We start from the raw sequence: 25,553 nt of genomic DNA, 5'->3' as shown, positions 1-25,553 counted from the left end.
GAACTTGGGGAATGGGGAGGTATGAGCACTGGGTAAGGAAAGGCCCCTTGCTAGGGTGCAGTAAAACAAGTTGGGGGGGGAGGCGCCTGGAAGTTGGCAGATCCTCATCCTGCAAGCCCTGCTCCCACCACTAGAGGGCCTAATGAAGGCTGAAACCTGTAGGGCTCTGGGGGATGACAGAAGGACCTGGCTCAAGTATGGAGAGGCCAAGGGGAACAGGGGGAAGAATAGCCTGACTTGTAAGCAGCACCCTCAGGTGCTACACTTGAACTCCATAGACCAGGCTTGAGTCCACTGCCCTAAATGAGACAAGGCCAGCATTCCCCCTGGAATCCCAGGTGTCACCAAGCAGCATACAAGTGACAGGTGCCAAACAGCCATGCTGGACAGCTCAGGCACTTGGGCTCCACACACCAAAAGCCTGCCCTCTGCTGGCAAGACACAACCTCTGCTCAGTAGAGGGAGGCTGACCCAGGACTCAGAGACAAAACAGGCTCACCCAAGGCCAGCAGTATGGCTAAATCCATTTATTCTGAAGTAAAAAGCAAAATAAACAGGAGCTGCATCAGCAGGGTGCCACAACCCTGTCTCTGCCTCCTTTCCTCTGTCCTATGCTACCAAATAAATAAGTTTCCCAGTCCCAAATAATTATTAGAACCTCCTTCCCACCTGCCAGTTCCAACCTCCACTATGATACAGGGGGCATCCCGACCCCAGAATATACAAAATAGTACACAGGTACAATATGTACACCAGGGGAGGAGAACCCCTCCCCCAGCAGCCTCTGCCTTGCCTAGCTTCCCCAACTGTCATAAGGCCTGAGAAAATGACACCCACTTGCCCTGCCCCAAAGTGCCTCTAAGATGGGAGACCCCAAGTGGGCTGCCTACTTCGACTGCCCTGGCTCACAGTAAGCCCCAAGTGCCTGGAGACCCCCAAGAATGCTGCCCAGCCCCCTGGCCTAAAGTGCCTCTAAGAAGATGGGAGTTGGTTTGGAGATGTGCGGGGCTCTGAGTTCCACACCCAGCATTACCAAAATTTAAAAAAAAAAAAAATTTTTTTTTTGTTGTTGTTTTTTAAAAAGTAGCTGGTGCCGCAGAAGTAGCTTAGTTGGCAAAGTGGTCGCTAGCACCGTTTAAAACCAGGCATGGTGGCAGAAGAATCAGATGTTCAAGATGAAGTGACTTCAAAGCCAGCTTGGGGTACATGAGACTGTCTCAAGGAGAACAGGAAAAAAAGGAGAGCCTGGCTGAGTGCAGGATTACTAGTCAGTCTGTTGTACCTCCCCTACAACCATGAAAATGCTGCCTAGTTGCTTTGCCCCAGAGTGCCCTGAGTAAGGACCAAGACCCTTGACAGGAAGGGCTGCCTGGTGAAGGAGCCACCTAGGAGCCCCTGGCCCTCCAGAGAGGCCATCCACTCTTTCTCCAACATAAGTCTAGAAAGGAAGACTCAGTCCTGGCCAAAAGAGGAAAAGATCTGCACCTGTTTCTATCTCCATTAAGACAGGGGTGCCTGATCTATTAGGGAAAGTGGATTTTTTTTTTTTTTTTGAAAACAAGGTCTCATGTAGTCCAGGATGGCCTCCAACTCACTTTATAGCCAATGATGGCTAGCTTCTGACTCTTCCATGTTCAGCCCTCAAGTGCCAGGGTGTCCAACCATGCCTGGTTTAAGAGGTACTGGAGATCAAGTCCAGGCTTTTGTGCATGCTAGGCAGACACTCTACCAACTGAGCCAAATCCCCAGCCCCTTAGGGATCTGATCTTACTGCTGTAAGGATAAAAGGAAGACTGGGCAGGAATGGGGGGGGACTGGGTAACACACAGCCTTTGGCTGCGTCTTTCAGACAACCATAATCTTCACTTCATCATTCTCGTCGGCACGGTAGAAGAAAGGGATGCAGGGGTTGCTGCCCAAGCCTGGGCACTCCTGGGGGTTCTGGATCTCACGCAACAGCTGCATGATCTGCTGGGCAGTGGGATTCTCGGGGAGAGAGGCCGCTGCAGCCTCTCCTTGTGCAGGCTCTGCATTGTCAGCAAGGCTCACCTCGCCAAAATCTTTGGGGAAGGGAGGGAGAAAGGCTGAGTGGTGTGCAAGCATCACTGGGCACATCTATACCCCCATCCCCCACATGCCAGTGACCAAAGCTCTACTCACCACCCTGCTGGTCAGCAACTCCAAGTTCCTGGGGGCCGGAGGACCCTGGGGTAGGAACATCAGCAGGGCTCTGGGCTGCTGCCAGGAACTTGCCCTGCCACTCATTCCGCTCACTTACAAGCCTCAACACCAGCTCCTGAAGTTCCAGCAGCTTTATCTGTTGGAAGAAGTGTTCAGTGGCACAGCCCTGGACCAGCCCCACGCAGAGCAGCCCACAGAGATATCAGGACCTACCTTCATCTCCTCCTTGTCCTGGGCCAGCCGGCTGATATACTCCTCCTTTTCCAGGTGCCGTGCCTTCAGCACTGCCCTCTGGTTTTGGTAAAGGGCAATGTACTCTCCTATGCAGACAGGCAGGCAGGAGGACAGGGCTCAGACACTGCGGCTCTGACAACCCAGTCCATGTGCACCCCTGCTGCCTTGGGCTTGGCCCTAGCTCACCTATGGTGTCTGTCTCTCCAGAGAGCTGGATACAGCGATGTTCCAGTTCCTCTACCCGCTCCTTGAGCTCCACTTTCTCCTGCATGACCTCTAGGAAGCGGCTCTGCAGCAAAGATAGCCATCTCAGGTCTCAGTAGAGAGCTGCTCTGTACCCCCATTCCTGGCCATTCGTCAGGAAAGACATACCTGCAGCTTCTCCATGGCAGCCTGGAGGGCCTGGTGACTCTCCCCAGACACACCACTGCTCACACTCTCAGAGACCAAGGCCTCCTTTTCAGGCTCGCGATGGGCTGGGGCTGCTAAGTGAGCCAGGTGCCGGCAGCGTGCCTTCTGTTCCCTCAGCTGCCCTCGTAACTGAGCCTGTGCTTCCTGGGCACTGGCTAAAGCGGTCTTCAAGAATGCCACCTGCGGACAACAGTGGGGTATGCTCGTTACAGGAATGCTCACAACAAAGAGTGCAGGGAGCCCATCCCTTCTCGACCTCTGTGGTATATCTGTTCTTCCCAAGTGGAATGATGTCTGACCTTGGCTCCCAGAAAAGGTGTGTGGATGAAGAGGGTGGCCATAGAGGGAGGCAGGGAAGGCAGGATAGAAAAGGGGCAGGGCAGAACCCAGTTTACCATGGCCTCTTGGCTGTCCAGGTCTTGTGGGATGGTCAGATGGGGCTGGGGTGACTCCTCTTCCTGTTCCTCCTTGTCCACTTCTTCTCCTACTGGGGCAGACACTAGGCTGTCTATCTCTGACAACACACTGCGCAGGCAGAGTGGGCCTGGGAAACAGAGCTCAGGGAACTCCCTCTGTCTACACAGCATACCCGTTGGCCAGCCACTGCCTGGAAAATTCTCAAAAGCTCTTCAAACTTGTCAATTCTAGTCTGTCAAGAGTCCTCAGGCTCTCTTCTTCTTCAGTGTGGATCTTACCTTCTCCAGGGAGAGCCAGAAGGCTCAGCTGAGCCTGTAGCTGCTGGTTCTCTTGGCTAGTGGCTTTCAGGCGCTCCTAAGGGGCCAGGAAAGAGTGAGAAGGCACAGAGGTGACCAAGTCTTCCCACTGGGATCTGGCCTCAGTTGCTGCCTCACCTGGGCCTCCTTAAGCTCCTGGCGGGCTATCTCAGCCGCCATCTTTCCCTGCACCTCCTCATGCTGCAGCTGGTCCATGAGCTGGGTCTGCTGCAGAAACTGCTTGTGCAGAGCCTCCTTCTCAGAGGTCAGCTGCTCACAGGTGGCCGTGCACTGCTGATAGGCTGCCGCGTACTGCTGCAGGTGGGCCAGGTACTGGTCTCGCTGCTCCTGCAGACTCTGGGCCTCTTGGCTCTTGAGCTCTACCTGTAGGAAGGCCTGGGCATGAGGGTAGGTGGTAGCTGGCTTCTAGATCCTGAGCCCATCACTGAGGGTCTACAGAGCCTATGCCCGCTGCACCCAGCCTTACCCCTCAACCCCTTTCTCATCACTTTAAGCCCTAAATGTGGAAAAGCAGAGAGAGCCAACCTACAAGTGTTCAGTGACTACTACTCATGCCCACCGAATCTGCTATGTCAAGATCCTGAACAAGTTTAGCAATGTGAAACACTTTTAACAGTGACCAGTGGAGCCGAGAATCCAGCCTGAACCCAGGGCATTTCATCTCCACTCAATGTTCAAGGAGATGACACCAAGCATGTGGCATGAATGAAGGGGTGCCCAGAGCTACCCACCTCTACTAATCAGAGACATAGGAAGCTGGTCTGCAAGACCAGATCTGAGGTCACCTGACTCCCCAACCTATAGTAGAGCTTGTGCCTCTCATAGCCTGTCACATGGGCCAGGGGTTACCGTCTCCTTCAGCTCTCCCAACTTCTCCTGCAGCTGGCCTAGCTTCTTGGCTAGTTCCTTCTTGACATGCTGCTCTGACTGCAATGCACTGGTCATCTCCATGTTCTCGTTGGTCTGAAGAGAAAGCAGCGAAAGCACCACCCAATGGGGCTGGGTGTCTGCCTCTTCCCACCCAGCAGGAAAGGCTGCAGAATCACCCCAACACATCCCAGGGCTCGGGCTCACAAGGGGCTTTCACCAACACCACTTCATGGAAGGTTGGTTGACAGCATACCATTTTAGGGAGGGAGTGGACGAGATGGGGTAAGTATGTTGCCCTGCCAGGGAGGAAGGCTTGTGGGCTACGCACCAGCCTAACGAAGCCATTCTGCAGCTCTGCCAGCTGTTCTTTGAGCTCGCGGTTCTGCGACAGGGCACGGCTGATGGTGGTGCGGTCACTCTGCATGCTCTCCAGGATCTGCTTGCGTTCCTCGTCCTGCTCACTCCAGCGCTCTGCTGCCCGCTCCAGCTCCAGCAGCCGCTCCTCCTGCTCCCGGTTCAGGCGGCTCAGGCTCTCGTTGTCCCGCACCTGGGCGTGCAGCTGTCCTGCCACAAGCTCCAGCTCCCTTTGCAACCCCTCTGCTTCTGCCTGCAGCCGCTGCTCTGCCTCAGAAGGCCCTGCCGGGGGTTCTGCAGACGATGGCTCCTCTGAAAAGGGAAGCACACCCCAGTCAGGGGTGCAGTCCGGCTTCTCAGACTTCAAATGTCAGCTCATTTGTTTGCTTGAGGCAGGGTATTCCTCTAGTCCAGGCTGAACTCACTCTGTAGCCCAAGATTTTATTTTTTGAGGCAGGGCTTCTCACTGAACCTGGAGCTCACTGATCAGCTAGACTAGCAGGTCAGCAAGCCCAAGGATCCAAACTCAGGTCCTCAGGCTTACATGGTAAGTACTTTCTTTTTTTTTTAACTTTTTTGTTTATTTTTACTTATTTATTTGAGAGTGACAGACAGAGAAAGAGGCAGAGAGACAGAGAGGAGAGTGGGCGCGCCAGGGCCTCCAGCCACTGCAAACAAACTCCAGACGCGTGCGCCCTCTTGTGCATATGGCTAATGTGGGTCCTGGGGAATCAAGCCTTGAACCGGGGCCCTTAGGCTTCACAGGCAAGCGCTTAACCGCTAAGCCATCTCTCCAGCCTGGTTAAGTACTTTCTAAGACATCTTCTCAGCTTCTAAAAAAAAATTTTTTTTCAGGTAGGGTCTCACTCTAACCAAAGATGACCTAGAACTCACTCTCTAACCCAACTGGCCTCAAACTTAGTGATCCTCCTAACTCAGCCTCAGAGTGCTGGGACTAAGTGTGTACCACCACAACTGGCTCAATTTTATTTTATTTATTTATTTATTTATTTTTGGTTTTTCGAGGTAGGGTCTCACCAGCTCAGGCTGACCTGGAATTTGCTATATAGTCTCAGGGTGGCCTAGAACTCCTCAATTCTCCTACCTCTGCTTCCTGAGCACTGGGATTAAAGGCGTGCGCCACCATGCCCGACCTGGCTCAAATTCTTAAGTCTCGAGACAGTGTCTAAATGGTTGTCCACCATAGTAAATCAGCTCTTAAGCCAAGCTTTGTCCCAAGCCTTGGCTGAGGGCTTGTTTTTATTTATTTATTTATATATTTATTATTATTTTTTTTTAATCGAGGTAGGGTCTCATTCTAGCTCAGGCTGACCTGGAACTCACTCTGTAGTCTCAGGGTGGCCTTGAACTCACACAATCTTCCTACCTCTGCCTTCCAAGTGCTGGGATTAAAGGTGTGCACCACCATGCCCGACTTGATGTGTTTTTTATTTTTTTGTTTTTTTGTTTTTTTCGGTGTGGGAGAGGATGGTGTCTTATATTCAAGTCACTTCCCAGTACAATTCTGTTATTGTCAAGCCAACTGCAGGAGATGTCAATGGTCAATCAGACCACTTTGCACAAGGGACCACAAAGGCTTAGAGATATGACAAGACTTGCTACCTCCTGGTATAGACCCCCTTTCCTCTGTCACATTGCCCAGACATCCACCTATCTCCCTGGATCAGTCAAATCCACCCTCCCAGCCCTTGGACCCACTCGTGCTCCCAGATCACCCTTACCCACTCACCCATCTGGCTCCTCAATTCAGCCAAGCTGGTCTCCAGCTCCTGCACCTGATTCTGGCTATGCTCCTTCTCCTCCCTCAGTGTACGCACCTGCCCAGGGCACAGGACAAGAGCTGGAGGCTACCAGGCACCATCTCCCACTCGGCCACCACCTCCACAAACCGAAACACATAAACCCCTCTTTGGCTATGCTCCAGAGATGCCTGAAAAGACCGAGGGAGCCCCAAGGACCTGCTCTGCCATTTGCTGCATTTTCTGCTGCCACATGGTGCTCTCTCCTCTCAGGTTCTCCGCATACTGGTCTCTTTCCATCTGTAGCTGTTTCAGTGACTCCATCAGCTGGACCAGTGAGTACACAAGTTAGGAAGGGCTGTTGCTGGTCCCCTGCTCCTGGCCACCTGGGGTCGTGTTCCTCCCCCATTCCTCTCTGCAAAGCCTCACCTGGTTCACATGTACCTCCAGCTGTGCCCGCTCCTCCATGGCCTGCTGTAACTGCTGGTTACTATCAGGGGCCTCAGCCTGGCTAGAAAACTGTATGAGGAAAATGAGGAGTTTCAATCTGGGGAATCCAGGCTATTCCATCCCATGCTCCCAGAAAGGGTGTAAGCTAGGGCCACTGTACAATTCAGGGTTACTACCATATAAGAAAAGGGCCGGAAGGAGGTAAGCAGATACTTGAGCTGGCCATATAAATGAAATCTACAAAGTGACTTTTTAGCTATGCATGGCAGCTTATACCTCTAAACACAGCACTTGGGACTGCCCTGAGGTTAAGGCCAGCTTCAGCTACCCAGTGAATTTCACATCAGCCTGGGCTGCAGATGACTTTTCAATCAGAATATTTAAAAAATTTTTTCTTTAAAAAAAAATTAGCCAGGCGTGGTGGTGCATGCCTTTAATCCCAGCACTCGGGAGGCAGAGGTAGGAGGATCACTGTGAGTTCAAGGCCACCCTGCGACTACATAAGTGAATTCCAGGTCAGCCTGGGCTAGAGCAAGACCCTACCTCAAAAAAACAAGAAACAAAAAACCAAAAAACAAACAAAAAAGGTGAGATTCTGATTCCACCGGTGTGGTTAGGGCCCCAATTTTTAACCATTTCCAGAGATCTCTATGGCAGGATCCAAATCTCTCAGCCCTTGGCTAGGTGATGCCAGAGACTGGATGGCTACGGCTCAGCAGCATGGGCTGCACCTCACCTGTTGCAGCAGCAGCTCAGACATCTCCAACTTCTTCTGCAGCTCCTCCACTCCACACTGTGCAGCTGCCTTCTCTGCTACTAGGACTCGAAGTTTCTCTTCCAGTTCTGAGTTCTGCTGCTTCAGGTCCTCAGTATTTTTGCTGTGGCCAGAGGAAATGAAGAAAGGAATGGAGAGAGAACAGAAAGAACCACTCTGGAGACTAACCCTTAAACCTTGCCACCTAGCCACAGAACAATGGCATCAGAAGGAACAAGAGGAACTGAGTCACAAGTGACAAGCCACAGAGAGGCCAGAGGTTACCAAGGCCACCTCATGAGTCAGGAGCACAACTGGGACTACGCTTCAGCTCTGTAACACAAGCAAACCTGTACCTTCTGACCTGCCCTCACTGATCACCCACACGAGGCCCCCCCACCATGCATTCCCCCTCCCTTCCTTACTTGTTCTTATACAGCTCCAGCTTGAGGGCATCTCGCTCTTTGGTAAGGTCCTTGTTATACTGCAAATAAAGTTGAGTCAGGATCGGGCAGGATGAAGGGGCAGCTAGCACACCACCAGCAGCCCCAGTAACTACTTCACAGTGACACTTCTCCCCCCTCAAGCACACTTATGTTTCTCCAAGGCATTTTCAAGCCCAGGGTCTCATTTGTGTTTAAGATGAGGTCTCATTACACCACCCAGACTGGTCTCAACAGATCCTCCTGCCTCAGCTTCCACAGTAGCTAAGACAAAAGGCCTGTACCACCATGCCAAGCCTTCAGGGTTGCACGTGTCAGTTGCTTTGCCACTAAGACCAAGGTGTCATTCTATGTCCCAGGCTGACTTGGAATTCATGATGAAGCCCAACTGGCTTTCAACCCACAACCCTTCTACTTGCCTCTGCCTTCCCAATGCTGGAATTATAGGCCTTGCCTATAATTTATTTACTTAATTGAGAGAACAGCAGGTCCTCTACCACTGCTAACAAACTCCAAACACATGCACCACCTTTTGCACCTGCTTACATGGGTACTGGAGAATTGAACCTAGGTCCTTAGGCTTCGCAGGCAAGTTGCTTAACCATTAAGCCATCTTTTCAGCCCTCTTTTTTTTTTTTTTTAATTTATTTATTTGAGAGCGACAGACACAGAAAGACAGATAGAGGGAGAGAGAGAGAATGGGCACGCCAGGGCTTCCAGCCTCTGCAAACAAACTCCAGACGCGTGCGCCCCCTTGTGCATCTGGCTAACGTGGGAACTGGGGAACCGAGCCTCGAACCGGGGTCCTTAGGCTTCACAGGCAAGCGCTTAACCGCTAAGCCATCTCTCCAGCCCATCAGCCCTCTTTTTTAAAAGTTTCATTCATTTATTTGCAAGACAAAAGAGACAGAGACAGAGAGAGAGAACGGGCATGCCAAGGCCTTTAGCCACTGCAAATGAACTCCAGATACATGTGCCTGTTTTTTTATAAGAACTCAGAATAGAACTGGAGATGGCTCAGCTGTTACGGTGCTTGCCTACAAATCCCAATGGCCTGAATTCAATTCCCCAATACCCATGTAAAGCCAGATGCACAAAATGGCACATGCATCTGGAGTTCATTTGCAGTGGCTAGAGGCCCTGGGTGTGTCCATATTCATTTTTTCTCTTTCTCTCCTTGCAAATAGATAATTGTTATTTATTTACTTGAGGTAGGGAAAGAAGCAGAGAAAGAAAAAGAGAGAGAGGGCTTCCAGCCACTGCAAACAAACTCCAGATGCATGTGTCACCTTGTATATCTGGCTTATGTGGGTGGGGCCTGGGGAATCGAACGGAGGGCCTTTGGCTTCACAGGCAAGCACCTTAACCACTAAGCCATCTCTCTAGCCCTAGATAAATACTTTTAAAAGAGCTCAGAATAGAAGAGGCAGAGAAAAACACCGAAAATTTGGGTGTATTGGCATAATGCTATCATCTCAGCATTTGTATGCCGAGGCAGGAGGATTAAGTTTAAAAATAAAAGATCAAGCCAGTTTGGTGGCACATGCCTTTAATCTCAGGAAGCAGAGGTAGGAGGATCACTGTGAGTTCAGGGCCACCCTGAGACTACATAGTGAATTCCATCCAGGTCAGCCTGGGCTCAAGTGAGACCCTACCTGGAAAAACAAAATAAATAAAATCACATTTGGGCTGGAAAGATGACTCAACAGTTAAAGCACTTGCCTGCAAAGCCTAACGACCCAGATTTGATTCTCTAGTACCCTGGTAAAGCCAGATGCACCAAGTGGCACATTCATCTGGAGTTTGTTTGCAGAGGCTAAAGGCTCTGGTATGCCCATTTATTCATTCTCTCTCTCCTTGCAAATACATGAAATATTTTTATTTTTTTTTGGGGGGGGGGCAGTGTTGAGGTAGGGTCTCACTGTAGTCCACGCTAACCTGGAATTCACTATATAGTCTCAGGATGGCCTCAAACTCATGGTGATCCTCCTACTACTGCCTCCCAAGTGCTGGGATTAAAGGTATGTGCCATCACGCCCAACTTTTTTTTTCTTAAATGAGATAGCAAGAAAGAGAATTGGCACACCAAGACCTCTAGCCATTGTACTTTTTGAACTCCAGATGCATGCACCACTTGTGCACATATGTGACCATCACCTTGTGCATGACTTATGAGGAATCTGGGAAGTTGAACATGGGTCCTTAGGCCTCACAGGAAAGCACCTTAATCGCTAAACCATCTCTCCAACCCAAATATTATATATACATATATATTTTTTGTTTGTTTGTTTTGTTTTTTTGTTTTTCAAGGTAGGGTCTCACTCTAGCCCAGGCTGACCTGGAACTCACTATGGAGTCTCAGGGTGGCCTCAAACTCACAGCAATCCTCCTACCTCTGCCTCCCTAGTGCTGGGATTAAAGGCATGCACCACCATGCCCAGCCCAAATAAAATATTCTTTTAAAAATCACATTTTCAAGGCTGGAGAGATGGCATAGCAGCTAAGGAGCCTGCCTACAAAGCCAAAGGACTCTGGTTCAATTTCCTAGATCCAGGTAAGCCAAATGCACTAGGTGGCATGTATGTCTAGTGTTCATTTGCAGTGACTGAAGGCCCTGGCATGTCCATTCTCTCTCTATCTGCCTTTTTTTGTTGTTGTTTTGTTTTCTCAAGGCAGGGTCTCACTGACCTGGAATTCACTGTGTATTCTCAGGATGGCCTTGAACCCATGGCAATCCTCCTACCTCTGGCTCCCGAGTGTTGGGATTAAAGGTGTGCGCCACAACGCCTGGCTCTATTTGCTTTCTCCCTCGCCCTCAAATGAATAAATAAATCCTTTAAAAAAAATCAAATTTTTGCATGAGAAGGAAAATACTTAGTAGCAGAGGCCAGTAAATTAAAAATGAGATATAAAGGGAAGAGAAAGGAAGGGAGGAGGGTACTTAATAGGTTGATATTGTATATATGTAATTACAATGATTGAGATGGGGAGGTAATATGATGGAGAATGGAATTTCAAAGGGGAAAGTGGGGGTGGGGGAGGAATTACCATGGGATTTTTTTTATAATCATGGAAAATGCTAATAAAAATTTTAAAAAAAAATTTAAAAATTAAAAAAAAATCAAATTTTTCAAAGCCGGGCATGGTGCTGTATGCCTTTAATCCCAACACTCAGGAGGCAGAGGTCAGAGGATCACCATGAGTTCAAGGCTGCCCTGAGACTACCAAGGGAATTTCTGGTCAGCCTGGGCTAGAATGAGACCCTACCTTGAAAAAACAAGAAAAAAAAATCCTATTTTCACCTGGATAACACTGGCCCCAAACTATCAGATACTAGTGGTATTATTGCTATTACTCATCACACTTTATTGAGTGTGTCACAAGGCCCCATGCTAACAATCCCTTTAAATACTCACAATGCCCTATGGGTTTCTGTATCTCCACTGGGTAGGTAAAACTGTGTAAGAGGCTATGTCCTGCCTTCTCAGTGGATGATATACTGGCTGAAACTCAGAAGGGACAGAAGGAAAAGCTCTCCCAGTACCCTGGTCCCAGCCCTGAGTTTACGAATCCCCTCAGATAACACTTTTTTGTTTTGTTTTTTCGAGGTAGGGTCTCAGTCTAGCCCAGGCTGACCTGGAATTTATGTAGCCTCAGATTGGCCTCAAACTCAACTCAATCCTTCTACCTCTGCCTCCTGGGATTAAAGGTGTGCATCACTATGCCTGGCTCAGACACTTTACATATACTGCACATAAACGTCTCCCCACAAATGGTAACATGATAAGCACCATATCCCTCCTCCTAGCACTTGGCCAAGGCCACAGCCAATTAAAGGCATGGCAGGCACCCGCCCTCAGCTTCTGTGTCCAGTGCTTGCCCTGAGCAGCATCCCAAAGTACCCACCACAAATGACATCCACAGGTTGCTTCCACCAACCACACAGCTAAAGAAACAAGGAATGGCTGTGCTTCATTCTGAGCAATGAAACCCTTGCTCTGCAGAAAAGCCCTTCAGATTCACTTCCCCACTAGAAGCAGGGTTGCTGGTGGCCAGAGAGGGGACTGGCCTCACCCTGTCCGCCTGTTTCTGCTGTGTGGAGACAGCAGACAGAGTTCTCTCCAGCTCTCCCACTCGCTGCCGGGAAGACTGCAGGCGGCTGGCCAGATCTTCAGATTCTCCTGGAATGACAGAGGTTGATACGAGCTCTCAAGACACCCCTCAGGCCTGTCAATGTGTCAGCAGAAAGCTGAAGGAGTGCCCAAGTCCTACCTGCTTTCTGCTTCGCTGCTTGCTGAGTGTGGCCCAGGGCTGTCTGTAATTCTGCCTTCTCAGACACCAGAATGCCTATGGTCTGAATATGAACCTTTGGAGAAAAGCCACACAGGTACTGAGAGAATAGAAAAGAAAGGCTCTCCAGGGTATAAGGGAACCACACATCCACCCACCTGCAGTTGTTCCCTCAGAGCTCCTTGCTCCTTTGCCAACTTCTGCTCATATTCCTTCTTTTCCTATTGAGAGAAGGATGCTCTTACCTGGGGAGGCAGAGATGGGGCAGCAAAGGACATACCCACAGAAAAGCTACCAGTGGTCTAGAAAAGGCCCATCAAAGAGACCAAATTAACAGAAACCCTCAAAGGACAGGGCCTTCTCCAAGCTGGAAGTAAGCAAAGCAAAACTAGGGCCTTGCAGGGCATGGTGGCACACTCTTTTATTCCCAGCACTCGGGAGGCTGAGGTAGGAGGATTGCAGTGAGTTCTAGGCCAGCCTGAGACTATATAGTGAATTCCAGGTCAGCCTGGGCTACAGTGAGACCCTACCTCGAAAAATAAACAAAAAACTAGGGCCTTTACCTCTGAGGCCTCCCCCAGCTGCAACCCAGTAGCTATGAAATGAGCAAAGACAGAAACCACGTTACTTTTTCCAGTTGATCCAGAGCCTCTTGGTTCTGTTGTTTCTGTAGGGGAAAGTCAAAGGAAGGTAACTGGGGCTGGCCCCTTTCATGCCACTCCCCAGCCCAAGACAGGACAGGCAGAGGCCCAGGATGCATTTGAAAGAAGTGATCAAATCCAAAGGGCCATGAACCAACAGTCCTCAAGCTCCCAAGGAAAGACAGCCTGGAGGTCTTGGCTGCCTTCTGCTTACAACCATGTAACTGGAGGTCTGAATCTGGGTCCTCCTTAAAGATCACCATGAACCTCTAGAAACCGAGTTGAGGAAAACAGGCTGCCCTCTGCCTGCCTAGGACTTGGAAGGGTGCATTGTGACCACAGCTGAGCACATCAGGCAAGCACAGTGAACATGGAATCATGAGGACAAGTTCCCTTCTCCCTGGCTCTGATAATCCAGGGAGCCTTCAAACCCTTGCCTCTTGGGGTAGAAAGTGACTCTGACACTGTAACTCTCCTTCCGCAGAAAGCTCAAGCCCAAGGAGAGGTGGCTTGGCCAAAAAAAGAGCAAATTGGGGTCTGAGCCAGGGCAGGACACAGGGCTCTCATCAGCCAACTCAGCTTGTGCTCCCACTGGAGGCACCAGCCCAGGACATATGGGGCGAGGACTCAAGCAGGGTGTCTGGAGGACAGAGAAAAGGCAGAGAGAGCAGTGAGGGGAAGAGCCATGCTGCAAGCTCTATGCTCTGCATTCCTTCTGCTGAGAGCTAGGTCCCCAATCCCCCAATCCCTCTTGGTCCCAGGGAGCCCCAGTCCTTTTCTTCAGAGCCCCAGGGGGAAATTAGAGCCCAGGACTGGAAGCAAGAATCGGGGACCCCACTGGACTCTTACCAATTCCTCTATCGTGTTACTGAGTTGTTTGTTTGTTACATAGCTGGAGTCCAGGGCTACTGCTAGCTCTTGGTACCGGCTCTGAGGCGCATGCAGAGAGGAGGAGTTGGAAGGATGGGGAAGAGGTAAAGAGAGCATCATTAGGGCTGGGGGTGGTCTGTCTCAGCTGGCAGCAGGCACCCAGGTCCCACTGTGAGAGGAGATGAGGGGCTGACTTGCAGGTCACTGGACCACATAGTCCAGGGCCACTCACCTCAAGATCCTTCATGTTAGAAGATGTGAGGCCCTCCCCGTTGATGTAGGATGTAGACTAGAAGAGATGAGACCTCACATGGAGATGCTCTGTTGCTCTCAATGTCTGACTTCCTGTCTTCCTCAACTAACAAAATCTGCTTTCCTGCCTACCTTGAACTCCTCTCTCACATATCCATCTGTACCTAATTCTCATGGTTCATATCATCCCATCATTGCTCCTCTCCCAAGCAGGTCTCATCCTGAGCTCTCTGCACCAGAATAAAAGTCTATCCCCCATGCCCACAAAAAAAGAGTAATAGAAAATCTGGGTGTGGTGGCACACTCTTTTAATCCCAGCACTCAGGAGGAGAGGTAGGAGAATTGCTGTGAGTTCGAGGCCAGCCTGAGACTACATAGTGAATTCCAGGTCAGCCTGAGCTAAAGTGAGATCCTACCTCAAGAAACAAAAATAAATAAATAAATAAATAAAATTCTATCACCCATCTTGGTCCAAGACCATATTTTCTCCAAGTGTAAGCCTCTTGTAAATTTGTTGTTCTTGTGAATCCCTGCCTCAGTTTCCATTATGCTTTTGTGGTAGTTTGATTTAGATGTCCTCCATAAACTCATTTTGTTGTTGCTGTTGTTTTGGGTTTTTCGAGGTAGGGTCTCGCTCTAGCCCAGGCTGACCTGGAATTCACTATGTAGTCTCAGGGTGGACTTGAACTCACAATGCTCCTCCTAACTCTGCCTCCCAAGTGCTGGGATTAAAGGCATGTGCCACCACACTGGGCAAACTCATGTTTTAACTGCTTCATTCCCAGCTGATAGCAATTTGAGAACTGCAGCTTTGCTGAAGGAGGTGTGTTGTTGGAGGTGGTCTTTGGGGTGTTATAGCCATAACCCCTTCACCAGAGCTTAGCACACTCTCCTGCTACTGTTTTCCACCTGCTGTAGCAGAGGCGATGTCCACCCTCTGCTCATGACAGCCTTTCTCCCACCATCAATGGAGCTTCCCCTTAAGACTGTAAGCCAAAATAAACAACCTTCCTCCCATCAGCTGCTTTTGTTTGGGTGCTTTGTGCCAGCAACAACGTTCTCCTTCCCCCCCTGCCCACTTCTGGGTCCCAATCCTGGGGTACCTCAGACACAAGACCATTGAGCTGTTGAGAGAGTTGTCGCAGGCTCTCAGTTGATGAGAAAGTCCTATGGAAGAAAAAATTTGGTCAGGGGTGCAGGTGGCTTAATGGGAAAGGGGCTCACAGGTAGTGAGTGGCCTGCTCTGACTCCCTCAGCAGGGAACACTTACTTGGTCTCTTCCATGAGATTAGAGCAACTATCAGCATCATGGTTCTGTTTAGGAAAAACACACAAGAGCACTCAACTTCTGCTTATCGCCCAGAGATGGGATGAGGTGAGCCAAGTCCACCCGGTACCCTTCCATCTCCCTGAATCTCCCTTATCTTGGCCTCTCCACACCAGGCCCTAGAAGGAATACCTGGCTCTGAGGGCCACACTACATGGAGAGAATCCAGAGAAGATAAAGTCCTTTGAGAAGAAGGATGAGGCAAGCAAGTTAACCAGCAGGGGAGTGAAAGGCACAAACCTGAGGTGATGCCTTGCCAGGGAGATCAGCATCAGGGGGAGGGACAACACCAAGAAACATAGTATCATCTGCAGTTGGTGATGTGGGAGCAGCACAGTTTTGGGGTGCCTGTCACAGAACAGAGCAGGGGATTAGCAAGAGAGGTGCCTCACGCCATGGACATGGGAGGAGGGAGAGTGGACAGGCAGGATGGTGTAGCTGGGGTTGCAAGATAGTTACACATGCTGGGAGACACTGGAGATACGGTCACAGCCCAGGCATTGAGCTAATTTGGCAGTAGTTTGGATGGTCAAAGCTCAAAGCAGGGGCTTCAGGGTTCCTTCCTGAATAAACAAGGATCTTGTTCTTCCTGGAGCTGTGACCTACGGCAGTCACAGCAGGTAGAAGGAAATGCCCAAGTCTGCCCAAGGGAACCAGAGAGCCAGTCTATGCCACCAAGTAACCCTGATCATGGGCCTCTGCTGGTGTAATGACTACTGGACATGGCCAATATAAGTACTCATCCTCTGCCTTTGTTTTCCTGCCTTCCTTCCTCCCTGTCTCCCCAAAACTGTTTAATTCAGAACCAAGCCAAGAGAGCAGAGAACAATGTCTGCTCTTTGGCTCTAGACATCCTGGAGGTCATATGGCCTCTTTCCTAGGAACTGCAGACAGGGATCTTTCCCACTTCCCCAACTGGACCTACTTGCTTGACCAGCCACACCCAGTGATGGTTCATCTGGTTGTCAACTTGACTGGACCTAGAATCACCTAGGAAAAATCTCTGGAGATGTCTGTGAGAAAATTTCTAGACTGAGGTGAGATTACCTGCCACTGTGGGTGGTACCATTCCATGGGCTGGAGTGCACAGAATAACATGGATTAAGGGGGCAGACATTATAAGAGCCACAGGGTGTGAAGGAGTATCCAGAGGCTGCTGCTCTCATAACTCATAACCCATAGTCCCATGATGAATAACCCTACTGAGGAGGGGCCTCAGTAGAATGAGGGTAGGGAGGAGAAGGGAACCAACACATGATTTGTCCAGAAAACAAAGTTTCATATATAGATAGACAGATATACGATTTAAGTTAACCTGACATGGCAGCACATGCCTTTAGTCCCAACACTCATGAGGCTGAGGTAGGAGGACTGCATTGAGTTCAGGCCAGCTATGACTACAGAGTGAGTTCCAAATCAGCCTGGGATAGAATGAGGTCCTGCCTCTCCTCCCCCCACCAAAAATAAACTGAGGGCCAGAGAGATGGCTTAGCAGTTGAAGTGTGAAGCCTAAGAAACTATGTTCCACTCTCCAGGTCCCACTTAAGCCAGATGCACAAGGGGACGCAAGGTTGCAAATGCACACAAGGTGGTACACATGACTGGAGTCTGACTCTACTGGCTGAGGCCCTGGCATGCCAATTCTCTCTCTCATAAAGACATGTGCCACCACACCCAGCCAAAAATATAAAATGAAAAAGCTGGGTGTGGTGGCACATGCCTTTAACCCAGACCTAGGGAGGCAGCGAGAGGAAGATCACCATGAGTTCCAGGCCACCCTGAGACTACATAGTGAATTCCAGGTCAGCCTGGGCTGGAGTGAAACCCTATCTTAAAAAAAAGGGGGGGGGGGCTGGAGAGATGGCTTAGTGGTTAAGCGCTTGCCTGTGAAGCCTAAAGGACCCCAGTTCAAGGCTCGATTCCCCAGGACCCACATTAGCCAGATGCACAAGGGGGTGCACGCATCTGGAGTTCATTTGCAGTGGCTGGAAGCCCTGGCGTGCCCATTCCCTCTCTGTCTCTTTCTCTCCCTCTCTGTCACTCTCAAATAAAGAAATAAAAATGACAAAAAAAATATTTAAAAAAAAAAAAAAAGAGTTTAAGGCCAGCCTGGGGCTACAGAGTAAGTTCCAGGTCAGCCTGGGCGAGCCACACCAAGCAACATTCATTGCTCTTTGCTTCCTAAGTGCAGATGCAATGTGGCCAGCTGCTCTTTGCTCCTATTACCATGTCTTCCCTGCCAAGACAGACTGTAGTCCCTCAAACTGTTAGCTGAGATAAACCTTTTCTCCTTAGTCACTTCTTGTCAGGTATTTTGCCCCATCATCAAGGAAAGTCACTCCTCAGCCTTAGGCCTAAATCTTGAAACTAATTCTCGGAGCTGGAGAGATGGTTTAGCAGTTAAGGCATTGCCTACAAAGCCAAAGGATTCAGGTTAGATTCCCCAGTACTCAAAGCCAGATGCACAAGGTGGCTCAAGCATCTGGAGTTTGTTTACAGTGGCTGGAGGCCCTGGCATGCCCATTCTCTCCATCTCTCTCTCCCAAGTAATTAAGTTTTTTTTTCTTTCATAAAAAGAGTAACTCTCTGGCTTTGAGATCTCACCTCCAAATGGCCTGATGGTCAGGAAATGAAAAAGATAAGGGAAGCATACTAGGGAGCCCAGACCTGCCCAGGGGCAACTCCTGGGAAGGAAGCAGCCAGGCCTTTCACCAAAGACAAGGTAGCCTACTTTCTGGACCTTCAGCCTCAGCCTCCTGAAACTCCTTCCACTTCCCTCCACTGAGCAAGTGCTAATGAGTCTGGCCAAGGAGGGATGAGCCTCACTCTCTGCAGGTTACTGGCACCATGGCCTGGAAGTCCCTGTGACTATTAGGCCTGAATCACCCACAGTGTTGCCTTGACAACATCTATAGTTGAATCCAATAAGTAAGAGTATCCAATAAGGGAGAGTTTGGCACTCCCAGCCACAGACCCTCCCAGGCTCTGGATCATTTATGGCATCATAGTTTCCCCTGAACTCTAGGATTGGATGCAGAAACAATCAGAGGCAAACAGGCATATTTTTTTAGGCACCTTTATCTTTATGTTTTTAGCTTTTTTTTTTTTTTTTTTTTAAGGTAGGGTTTCGCTCTAGCCCAGGCAGACCAGGAATTTACTATGTTGTCCCTGGCTGGCCTGGAACTCAAGGCATGTGCCACCTCACCCAGCTGTTTTTAGCTTTTGAATGTTTTGAGGTTTGGTTTTTTTTCTTTTTCTTCTTCCAGGTAGAGTCTCACTCTAGCCCAGGTTGACCTGGAATTCACTACGTAGTCTCAGGGTGGCCTTGAACTCACAACAATCCTCCTACCTCTGCCTCCTGAGGGCTAGGATTAAAAGCATGCGCCACCACATCTGGCTGTTTTTAGCTTTTTGAGACAGGATCTCTTTCTGAAGCCCAGGCTGACTTCAAACTTTCTATGTAGCCCAGGTTAGCCTCAAACTCAAGATCCTTCTGCCTCAGCCTCCCAAACACAAAGATTTCAGTGATGGGCTAAGACACCCAGCCAGCTGACTTTTAAGTATACTTTTTTTTTTTTTTTTTTTTTCTTGAGCTAGGGTTTCACTGCAGGTCAGTTTGGCCTGGAATTCACTATGTAGTCTCAGGCTGGCCTCACAATGATCCTCCTACCTCTGCCTCCCAAGTGCAGGAGGAAAGGCATGCACCACCACACCTGGCTAAATATACATAATTTTTATTGTAGTCTTAGCTAAGTATGAAGTTTAAAAAAATGCTCATTCTCCTTAAAACGTCCTGTCCAATCTCATTAAAAATTGTTTTGCTCTCTCCATTACTCCGCATTTCTGGAAATCCCACCAGCTCTATTTAAGAGATGACAATCACAAGCCTTCACTCCTGGAGCATAGTGTTTACATGGATAGCAGTTATGGGATGTAGAGCTGGTTTAAAAAATCCATATCTTCATTTCCAGAGCAGAGGAGTCGGGGGTAAGCATACACTCTTAAGAGCAATAGAACAGGCTAGTATTTTTCCAGTGAGGAAACTGAGGCCTCAGGCCTCCTATGGCTGGCCCCTTAGTAAAATCCATATATATAGATATATTTCTGCAAGATTCCCCTAGGCCTACCCTACCCCCAGCATGCGCCACCTCTGAGCTGTCAAGGTGAGTCATAGCACCTGAGCAGACTATAATGCCTGGGCAGGTTCAGCTGTGATGGCTGCAAAAATATCTATAGCTGAGGCTCCAAGTTCTTTTCTTTTCCCCATACAGAACTCAAACAGGATGTAGCCCTGGCTCAGCCAGTTCCTTTTGGTTGGCAGATGTCCCTCAGGACATGTTGACTATGAAAGAAGTGTCAACATCATATCCACAGAGGAGAGGCCATCTCTGAGCCCTGTGAATGCAGGTCCTGTCACGTTTGGACGCCTGACATCCCTGGAAGGTACCCATGAGCTCGTAATGCTATACTGATGGTGACCTCATTGTTTCTCTGCTCCCCAACTCTTCATATTTTCTACCTTTAATCTTCAAAGCAAGCACACATGCCACCTTTTCCGGCCTCAGTCTACTGTGAACTAAACTTCCCCAGCTGAGCATTTGGAATGCTGCCTCCCTTAGCTCACATCTTACCTTGTTCATCTACTTTGGTGTCTGTTGGAGACAAGGCCTCACTAAGTACTCCAGGCTGGCCTCAAACTTGCCAGCCTCCTGCCCCAGTCTCCTGAGTGCTAGGATTACAAGCATGTACCACCATACCAGCTTGTTCATCTGTTTTTGCCACTATTTAGCAAAGTGCCTTTGCTATCAAGGGCCAATAAGTATGACGAAGTGTCCTCTCCTAACTGTTAAAATTGGTTAAGAGAAGAGTGTCCTGGTCACTCATCCTTTTGGTTAACCTTACCTCGTCTACAGTTAGTCCCATAGGAGGGGCGGGGGGGAAGTAGTGTGAATTAATGGAAAAAAAAAAATCACAAACTGTGGTCTATTGGTCTTTTGGAGACAGATGACCAAAGATGTTTTTATTGTTTTAATCTCTTCCAGTCCCAGACAACCAGCCCACACTGGGTGATCAAAAGTCCAAGTACCACACATCTCTCTAAAAGTTATTTCCAAATTAGCTTTAACCTTCAAGGTGTGTCTCAACTTCACCAAGATGATAAATGATGTAGCGGAAGAACAGAAAGCTCAATCAACCAAGCAGATAAAAAAGCAGGCATAAGGGGACTAAGGGTTAGTGGCAGCAACATAAAATAAGCCAGAGGCAGAGGATTCCCCACAGAAGAGAACCCCTGAGGACATGCAGAGCTGGGAGAGAGAAAGCTAGAAGGAGTCTCAGCACTGCCTCACCTTCCTCTTGTCCAATGGGGGGAGCGCTACCCCATTGGAATGGTTAAGGTCGGACACCAGCACCTTCAGGATGTCCTGAATCTACAGGAGGCGAAAAGGGAAAAACAAGGGCAGGGGGAAACAGAGAAGTGGCTTAAGAGAGGCAAGAAAGTCAAGGAAGAAGAGGTAGGTTCAGGGAAATGAAACACTGAAGAGAGACCAATACCAGGGCCTGTGTTGTCCTTCCACAAGGCTGCTTGCTGCCTGCCAAAAGCGGCAACCAAGGTAAACAGAAATATTCTCTGAGTGGCACAATCACTTAACCAGGCAGCAGCTCTTACAGGCACGAGTCCCACTCTTCAGGCCCAGAACCTGGGGAGCGATGTGGAAAGGCCTCCGACTCTTTCTCCACCATTTTTGTTTTAAAGCAAGGTCTCACCCTAGCCCAGGCTAACCGGATCTCACTCTGTAGCCCCAAGTCATGAGGATTCTCCCACCTCGGCCTACAAGTGTGCACCACAATGCCTCAGCTTCCCATCTCCATCTTAAGAAAACAGATTCCCAGGCCGGTAGTGATGGCACACACCTTTAATCCCAGCACTTGGGAGGACTGCTGTGAGTGAGTTCAAGGCCACAGAGTTCCAGGCCATCCTGAGACTCCATAGTGAATTCCAGGTCAGCCTGGGCTAGAGCAAGACCCTACCTCATAAAAAAAAAGGGGGGGGGGCTGGAGGGATGGCCTAGCAGTTAAGGCATTTGCCTGAAAAGCCAAAGGACACAGGTTCGATTTCCGAGGACCCATGTTAACTAGATACACAAGGGGTGCACACATCTAGAGTTCATTTGCAGTGGCTGGAGGCCCTGGCATACCCATTCATTTTCTCTCTCTCTACCTCTGTCAAATAAATAAATTAATTAAAATTAAAATAAAAAAATTCCCAAGTAAGGTTCACTTGTACACAGGGGCTACAACAATTTCAAGCTTGTACTGATCTAACCCAGTATCTTGGAAGACAAAGAGACTGAGGCCTAGTGAAGAAAGTGATCTTTCTGAGGTCACCCAGCAAGCTGATGGCAAAGATGGATTCAAAACTTAGATCTTAGACCAAAACATTAGTTTGTGTTTGAGGCTCTTCCTAAAGGGAATCCAAGGTAAGTAAGTACTGTTCCCACTGGCCTGCCCTCCCTATCCCACAAGCTGAGGAAAATCAACAGCAACTGTTATTTAGTCATGTTAACTCCACACCAGGTCCTCTAATAGAGCCAACATGAAAACAACAAAAAAACCTCATTTAGACTTTGTAAATATACCTGAAACATTACCCCTATTTTATCGATATGGATCAATCATATTCCTAGCAAAGGGAAGAGGTAGGATTCAAACCCTTTTTTTTTTTTAAATTTGAGGTCGAGACTTGCTCTAGCCTAGGCTGACCTGGAATTCACTCTGTACTTAAGTCTGGCCTTGAACTCACAGCGATCCTTCTACCTCAACCTTGTGCTAGGATTAAAGGCTTGTGCCACCATGCCTGGCTGTCTTTGTTTTTTGAAGCAGGGTCTCTCTCACTATCACCTGGAATATACTCTGTAGCCCCAGGTTGGCCTTGAACTCAAGGTGATGCTACTTCTTCACCCTCCCAAGTGCTGGGATTAAAGGCATGTACTCCCATGCTGGGCCTCATAATTTTTTTTTTTTTTTCCCTGTGCTAGGATGGAACCCAGACCCTTTTATATGCTAGGCAAGTCCTCTATCACTGAGCTATGCCCTCAAAAGTCAGAATTCTTCACCAACATCTCACTTCTTCCATCTTAACCATTGCCCTCTCTGGCTCTTTGAGTCCCTACCCCAGGGAGCCAGTTAGCCACGACTCACATCCTCAGGTGCCTGACAATCATCTGCAGTGGTTCTCCCGGGGCTATCACCAGTTCTAATCTTTTTCTTCTTCTTCCCTCCTGCAGGAATGCCAGGACTGTTCTTTTGCTGATATTCTCTTAACTGTGGAAAAGAAAGAAAAGGACATTGATACAGCCCTGTATACACATCCTCCCTCCTATTTTTTCTTTCCTTCTTTCTTTATTTAAGAGAGAGAGAAAGAGGCAGGGGGGGAAGGAGGGGGGAAGGGGATGGGTGCACCAGGGCTTCTTGCCACTGAAACAAGCTCCAGACCCATGCCCACTTTGTACATCTGGCTTACGTGAGACCTGGAGAATTGAACCTGGGTCCTGAGGCTTTTCAGGAAAGCACTTTAACCACTAAGCCATCTCTCCAGCCCCTCCACTAGTTTTTATAAAATACTAATACATACATCACCTCATGTTATGCCACCAACAACCAACCCTACAAAGTGTTATAATGATCCCTTAAGAACTAAAGGAATATCATAGCTAAAAAGGCAATAGTTGGGTGTGAGAAGCATAGCTCAGTGGTGGCACACCTGCCTTATGAAAGACCCTGGGTTCCATCCTCAGCAACACACAGACATACACACACTCATACTCAGAGGCAAAAATGCAATGTAAAATGCAATCTTCTGAAGCCCACAGCTCTGAGAACTGCAGCTCCCAGGAAGCAAAACTAGAGGTAGGGCTGAAGAGATGGCTTAGCAGTTAAGGCACTTGCCTGCAAAGCCTAAAGACCCATGTTTGACTCTCTAAGCCAGACACAAAAGGTGATGCATGCAAGGTCACACATGCACATGAAGTGGTGCACAGGCTGGAGTTCAACTACAGTGGCTGGAGGCTGTGGTCCACCAATTCTCTCATTAAATAAAATATCTAGAGGTAAAAATGAAAATGTAGCCGGGTGTGGTGGCACACGCCTTTAATCCCAGCACTCGGGAGGCAGAGGTAGGATGATTGCCATGAGTTCGAGGCCACCCTGAGACTCCATAGTGAATTTCAGGTCAGCCTGGGCCAGAGTGAGACCCTACCTCGAAAAACCAAGAAAAAAAAAAAAAGAAAGAAAATGTATACATTGTGGTAGCATAGACCAATAATCCCAGCACTTGCAAGAGTAAGAGGCAGAGGAATTGGTGCTCAAAGGCAACCTGGGCTACACAGTGATACCCTATCGCAGATGGAAGCAAAAACAAAAAGTAGAGCCGGGCGTGGTGGCGCATGCCTTTAATCCCAGCACTCGGGAGGCAGAGGTAGGAGGATCGCCATGAGTTCAAGGCTACCCTGAGACTATAGAGTTAATTCCAGGTCAGCCTGGAACAGAGTGAGACCCTACCTCGAAAAAAAAAAAAAAAAAAAAAAGTAGGTAGGAACTGTATAATAGTTAGCTTAGAAACCACACATAGACATCAGAGCTGGGCGTGGTGGCACATGCCTTTAATCGCAGAACTCTGGAGGCAGAGGTAGGAGGATTGCCATGAGTTCAAGGACACCCTGAGACTGCATAGTGAATTTCAGGTCAGCCTAAGCTACCTCAGAAAACCAAAAAGAAAGAAAGAAAGAAACCAGACATCAGGCTTTTTTGTTGTTGTTTGTTTTTTAGACAAGACTCACTATGTAGTTGAGGATGATCTTGAATGCCTGATCCTGCAGCTCCACCTCCTGAGTTCTGGTATCAGCAAGCTCACTTTATGAGGTGCTGACGACCTAACTCGGGCTCTCTTGCATGCCAGGCAAGAGTTCTGTCAACTGAGCTGCGTCTCCAGCTCCATCGGGATCATTTCTTAGCACATCTGTTAGAGCTACTTCCCAAACTTTTACAACATATCCCAAAGGCCAAGACAGTGGAGGTACAGCCTTAAAGATCTAGGGGGCACAAAGCGCACAACTTCAGGGGACACTCTGGTCTCAGAACCATGGGAAATTCAGAAGATCTTGGAGTCTCTCTGGAAAGTAGCTACCTGGGGGTCTGGGGGAAACTAAACCAAACCAAATCTGTCCTCCTATGGCCATCAAGGGACACTGCCAATGTTTTGAGCTCATGTCAATGGCTAAGTTAAGGGTGTATGGGAAGCCTGACACAAGGTTCCATACTCGAGTTCTCCTTCCAGGTGGAAATGTGTGCCCCACCACAGAAATTGGAGAAGGGGAGAAAACATTTAGGAGACCAGGTGGGAAGATCAAAGACCGAGCTGTAGGTAGTAATGACAGTTTCTGACAGTTCGGAGGGGTTTACGACGTTAACTACATTCCACTGCTCGGGACCGACGCCCGAGTGGCCGCTCCGCGGTTGGGGGAGGAGAGCGCAGGGCCAACAGAGGTCCTTGGAGACAGGAGCCAGGGGAGGTCCGGCTGGGGGCGGCAGGTGCTCGGAGTCCCGAGAGTCACAGGCCAAAGTCACCAGGGGCGACCGGGGAGGGCGGGGGCTGGGTGGCCGAGGGGGCGGGGCTGGCCGAGAAGACTGGGGTGCGGGGAGTCGAGGGGCTCGCCCCCTCCCCATTCCCAGTGACCCCGTCTCTATGGGGTACGGTCCTCCCGTAGGAGGAGCTCGGGCTGGGGTCAGGGGCCGCGACCCCGAGCGCTTTACCTTTTTCTTGGCCGCAGCCAATTTGCTCTGCCTGGTTTCTTCCGACATCCCGGGGCGGGGAGGGGGGAAGCGGGGGGGCCACATCACCACGATCCCGGCAGCCACTGCGGAACTGCTTCCGGCAGCTACAGCGCCACCGTGTCGGCCAGAAAAGGCGGCTCCGGGGCGCTAC

The 25,553-nt window shown here is 49.3% G+C and overlaps 1 protein-coding gene across 5 annotated transcripts; it reads right to left on the bottom strand.

The window, feature by feature from the left end:
- Positions 1-512: 512 nt before the first annotated feature.
- Golga2 (golgin A2) lies at positions 513-25,528 on the bottom strand. 5 transcript variants are annotated; one of them, XM_045142159.1, is made up of 27 exons: positions 25,382-25,528; positions 22,772-22,894; positions 20,920-21,000; positions 15,812-15,919; positions 15,515-15,558; positions 15,348-15,411; positions 14,225-14,281; positions 13,972-14,052; positions 13,110-13,148; positions 12,640-12,702; positions 12,464-12,557; positions 12,266-12,372; positions 8,174-8,232; positions 7,731-7,872; positions 6,974-7,063; positions 6,764-6,871; positions 6,535-6,622; positions 4,759-5,096; positions 4,410-4,523; positions 3,678-3,923; positions 3,522-3,597; positions 3,222-3,313; positions 2,788-3,006; positions 2,602-2,704; positions 2,395-2,501; positions 2,161-2,317; positions 513-2,060 (listed from the first exon to the last, which is right to left on the bottom strand). In XM_045142159.1, exons 1-27 carry the CDS (start codon positions 25,463-25,465, stop codon positions 1,846-1,848), a joined length of 3,099 nt encoding a protein of 1,032 aa, XP_044998094.1. In that variant the 5' UTR covers positions 25,466-25,528; the 3' UTR covers positions 513-1,845. The 5 variants fall into 5 exon arrangements, with proteins under 5 accessions (XP_044998094.1, XP_044998095.1, XP_044998097.1 ...); XM_045142160.1 differs by having other exon boundaries at positions 3,222-3,310; XM_045142162.1 differs by lacking the exon at positions 13,972-14,052.
- Positions 25,529-25,553: the final 25 nt, after the last annotated feature.

Source organism: Jaculus jaculus, chromosome 1, assembly GCF_020740685.1.
Source record: "Jaculus jaculus isolate mJacJac1 chromosome 1, mJacJac1.mat.Y.cur, whole genome shotgun sequence".
In the NCBI taxonomy this organism is placed as follows: Eukaryota; Metazoa; Chordata; class Mammalia; order Rodentia; family Dipodidae; genus Jaculus; species Jaculus jaculus.
Note: the sequence above shows the minus strand (reverse complement) of the source record. Positions and strands in the feature narration are given on the sequence as shown.